Source organism: Mauremys reevesii, linkage group 1 (assembly GCF_016161935.1).
Source record: "Mauremys reevesii isolate NIE-2019 linkage group 1, ASM1616193v1, whole genome shotgun sequence".
Classification (NCBI taxonomy): domain Eukaryota; kingdom Metazoa; phylum Chordata; order Testudines; family Geoemydidae; genus Mauremys; species Mauremys reevesii.
In genome coordinates, this window is record NC_052623.1 from 4300959 (window position 1) to 4305306 (window position 4348).

The following is a 4348-nucleotide window of genomic DNA, read 5'->3' on the forward strand; positions in this document are numbered from 1 at the left end:
AATCCGTACATCTGATGAAGTGGATTTTAGCCCACAAATGCTTATGCCCAAATAAATTTGTTAGTCTCTAAGGTGCCACAACAACTCCTCATTGTTTTTATGTAAACAAATGGTTCCTATCTGTTGCTATATCTGTTGATTCAAAGATCAAAAGGGAGTATTAATATTTAAATGAAACTTGGGTATAATAATTTCATTGTCTTGACTTCTTTTTGAACTTTGTAGTATACTGCCTATGAAACATTTAATGGATTATTACCTTATGCTGATTAATGGAAACTGTTACAGGTAATTCTACTTCAAAGCAATTATTCTTCACTATCATATCCTGCCAGTGGTCTGTAAAATTATGCTTGGGCCTGATCCTGTCATCTCAAATGTACTTAAGTTTCATCAGGGGAAGCTCGACCCCACTAACACAGGTCTCCACTTCCATTCTGGATGACCCTGATATTGTATTTTGGACTTCAAGCTATGGGCTAATTCTGAAAGAACTCTTTGCAATGATAAATCTCATAATCGCTGCCATGAAACTGACTTAAGAATGATATTAATGTCTGTATGTATAATGATCTTCTAACTGTCAATAAAGATTAGCTGCAAGCATGTAGTTGTATTTGGTAAGATCTGAAATATTTATTCACCTGGAAGGTAATGTGTGCGAGTCTTTGCAACTGGTAGAACTTGTTATATGATGAACAAGATTGTCAGTAATCCTCATCATACTTTACTTGGCTGTCTGAGAGGAAGCCCAAGACTGGGTTACTTTAAGGGATCTGGCAGTGTCTGGTTACTGCCGGTCTTAGGGAGGTGTTAGGTCATTAACCAGGGCTGCCTCCTACCCGCAGGCAGGCTCTTGTCATGCTGCAGCAGCTCCTTTCCAAGCCCTGGAGCAGAGGGAGCCCAGATGGTGTGGGTGGGAGGTGGAGATTGTGTTGTGATGTGCCCAGGGGTGAAGCCTGGAAGCTGTTGGAAATGCTGTGCCCCCTAACTATTCAGCTGGATTGGCTTCTCCTCCTAGGGTGACCAGATGTCCCAATTTTATAGGGACAGTCCCGATTTTGGGGTCTTTTTCTTATATAGGCTCCTATTACTCCCAACCCCCATCCCGATTTTTCACATTGTCTGGTCACTCTATCTTCCCCTGCTCTGCTGGTGACACACAGCCAGCCCCTCCCGGCCCTGTTACCACCCAACACAACAGCAGGTGGAGCCACACACCCAACAGAGTTACTCGAGTGCTTTCCTCAGCTACTCATGCACCAAGAATCGAGGCCCCAACCAATTTCCCAGCTCCACGGCCTTTCAACCCTGCAGGAGCATAAACCCAGAATTATACCGTCTTTCCCTGCACAGGGATAGGGAAGGATGCAAACTCATTAAACAATCTGCTCCACCCTCTATGGGGGAAGATATGAACCAGCCTTTGCTAACAGAGCTAGGATGCCCAAACACTTCACTCAAAACCACACTGGTTAAGATAACACATAAAACAGGGTTATTAACAATGGTAGGATGGATTTTAAGAGATTATAAGTGATAAGAAATAGATCAGTTACCTAGGAAATCAAACAAGTCACAATCTAAGACTTGTGTAACCTAAATAGGATTTGAATCAGTAACATCTCACACTCTGACTGATGATACAAGCAGGCTTACAGATTCCTGAGGCACAGGCTGCATCTGCTTTGCAGCTTGGATTTCCCTCCCCCATTCCAAGTCCTTTGTCTTCCAGAGGTTCTTATAGGTATTGAGTTGTGGGGGAGAGAAGACAAGAGATGGTTTCACTCTGCACCTTGTATAGTCTTTTTCCTGCTTGCTGGAAAGTTTATGCATGTGATGTGAGCGGTCCACCCCCCGCTGGCCAAACACTGTCCATTGTCTCCATGCTCTTTATACAAAGTCCCTTATACAGAGTTAGTGGATTCGTCCCTGGAGGGGTGTTGACAACAGCAGTTAACACTGTCTGGCTAGTCTACTCTTGTACCTGAAAGGTTGGTTGTGGGTGTTCCCAGCCTCACACAATATTTTAGTAACTTACATATAGAAAGATTCCATAACTTCACATACAATGAAAGCACATACAACCCAATGAGGTATTCATATTTAGGAGATCAAGACTTTGAGCATGATACTTCACAAGACATACTTTGAACAAAACATACCATAATTACATCACCATGGTAAATGACAGATGCTTTGAGGTGCAGAGATGATCCGATGAGTGACAAGGGAAGGGGAGGAGAGTAGCAAGTGACAGGGGTGGGGACTGGAGCGGAAGAGGCAGAGCTGGGGAGGGGCCATGGAGAAAGAGGGGGGGAAGGGTGGTGAGGCTTCAGGCATCCAGTTTCCAGCAATTAGAAAAGTGGTCAGTTGTATATAGATGGAGTCCCCAGTTTGTCACGCTGACAGAATAGGGTACGGTCAGGAAAGAATTTAATCTCTCTTTGATTGTCCAGCAACAAGTGATGCAGGGAAGAGGGTCCAGCACCATTTCACCAGCCAGCTCTGTACGGAGTTTGGTGTGAGAGCCAGAGCACAATGAGAAAATTTAGGTCTCTTTATGAGAAAAGAGCCGGAGCAGCCTGTCCCGGATCTGTTTGGTCCTCACCCCGTAGATGATGGGGTTCAGCGTGGGTGGCACCAGGAGATACACATTGGCAGTGAGAACATGGAAATTCAGGGCCACATTCTGGACAAACCGGTACATGAGGGAGGAGAAGAGACCGGGGATGTAAAAGGCTGAGATGGCACAGAGGTGTGAGACACATGTTCCAAAAGTCTTCAGTCTGGCATCCTTTGTGGGGAGCCTGAAGATGGCCCTGAGGATCTGTGTATATGACACTGTGATAAAAAACACATCAAGAGCAAGCACACAGAATACCACAAAGAGGCCATAGTAATTACTGACGTGGGTGTCGGCGCAGGCCAGCTTCACCACAGCCATGTGCTCACAGTGTGTATGGGAGATGACGTTGGTCCTGCAATACGGCCAACGCCTTGCCAGGAGAATATAGGGCAATATGAGCATCCCACCACGCAGTACCACGGTCAGGCCAATCTTGGCCACCACAGGGTTTGTCAGGATGCTGGAATGTCTCAGGGGGTTGCAAATGGCCACATAGCGATCAAAAGCCATGGCCACGAAGATCCCAGACTCCATCATGAAGAAGCAGTGAATGAAGTACATCTGGGTGAGGCAGGCACTGAAATTGATCTCCCTGGAATTGAACCAGAAGATGCTCAGTGTTTTGGGCAGGATGGATGTAGGCAGGACCAGATCAGTGACGGCCAGCATGCAGAGGAAATAGTACATGGGGCCATGGAGGCTCAGCTCCCTCTTCACTATGATCAGGACGGTGAAGTTCCCCAAGATGGCTATGATGTACATGGTGCAGAAGGGGATGGAGATCCAGATGTGGGCAGCCTCCAGGCCAGGAGTGCCCAGCAGGATGAAGGTGGAGGGGTTGGTGAAGTCAGTTTTGTTGGAATCTGACATGGAGTAGGGGAGAAGGTGTCCAACTTGAAGGCTGAACAGTGTCTCCTGCATATACCCGTACGTTCCCCTGACTTCTTATACGTTCCCAGTGTCTAGTGTGATGGCCACAGTTCAAATGCCTGGATGGAGAGACAATGTCAATGTGAGACACTACATGTACTACTGGAAGATGTTATCTTGGGTGACACAAATTGGTTGCTCTTCACACGCTCAAAAATGACATTTTTATTATTCAGAGAAATGAATAATGAACAACTGACCCTAAAAATGCCAATTACATATTTGTGCTTCAAATATTCCTACACATTGTCATGTGGGAAACCTTAATAGGCATCAGCAGAAAACACTGGTGTTGATACTGGTTATCCAGAACTGTTTCTTAATGCAATGAACGTCAACCTAGAGTGCCCATGCTATAGGGAGCTTCCCATTCACCTAGTTTCTCAAAATCCGACAGTGGGAAAAAACCTCTGCCAAGCTTTGCCAAGACATGTGCCAGGGGAAACATCCCAACTAGTATATAACTGAGGGAAAAGACCTGGGTGCCATTGATAGACACTCCATGGAAACACCTAATGATTGTCAGCAGTGGCCAGAACAAAGACAGTATTCGTATGCCTCAGAAATGGGATGGAGAATAACCTGCTCTGGATATGCACTCAGGTTTGCTCACTCAGTCTCTATAAAGGATATAGCAGATGTAAAGGAGAATTCTGAGGCTATGAGAATGGGTAAACCGGGAATAGTTTCCAACCAGTAATATGTAAAAACACTTAGTGTTTCAAAACATCGAATTCCCCAAAACTAGGATAAGTATCACCAAAATTGATTGGGAGGAAAAATTTAGAC

At 45.3% G+C, this 4348-nt stretch overlaps 1 protein-coding gene across 1 annotated transcript; it reads right to left on the reverse strand.

Moving 5' to 3' along the window:
• Positions 1–2551: 2551 nt before the first annotated feature.
• On the reverse strand, positions 2552–3499 carry LOC120397550 (olfactory receptor 52M1-like). The gene has a single exon (XM_039523550.1). The coding sequence runs from the start codon at positions 3497–3499 to the stop codon at positions 2552–2554; it is 948 nt and encodes a 315-aa protein (XP_039379484.1).
• Positions 3500–4348: the final 849 nt, after the last annotated feature.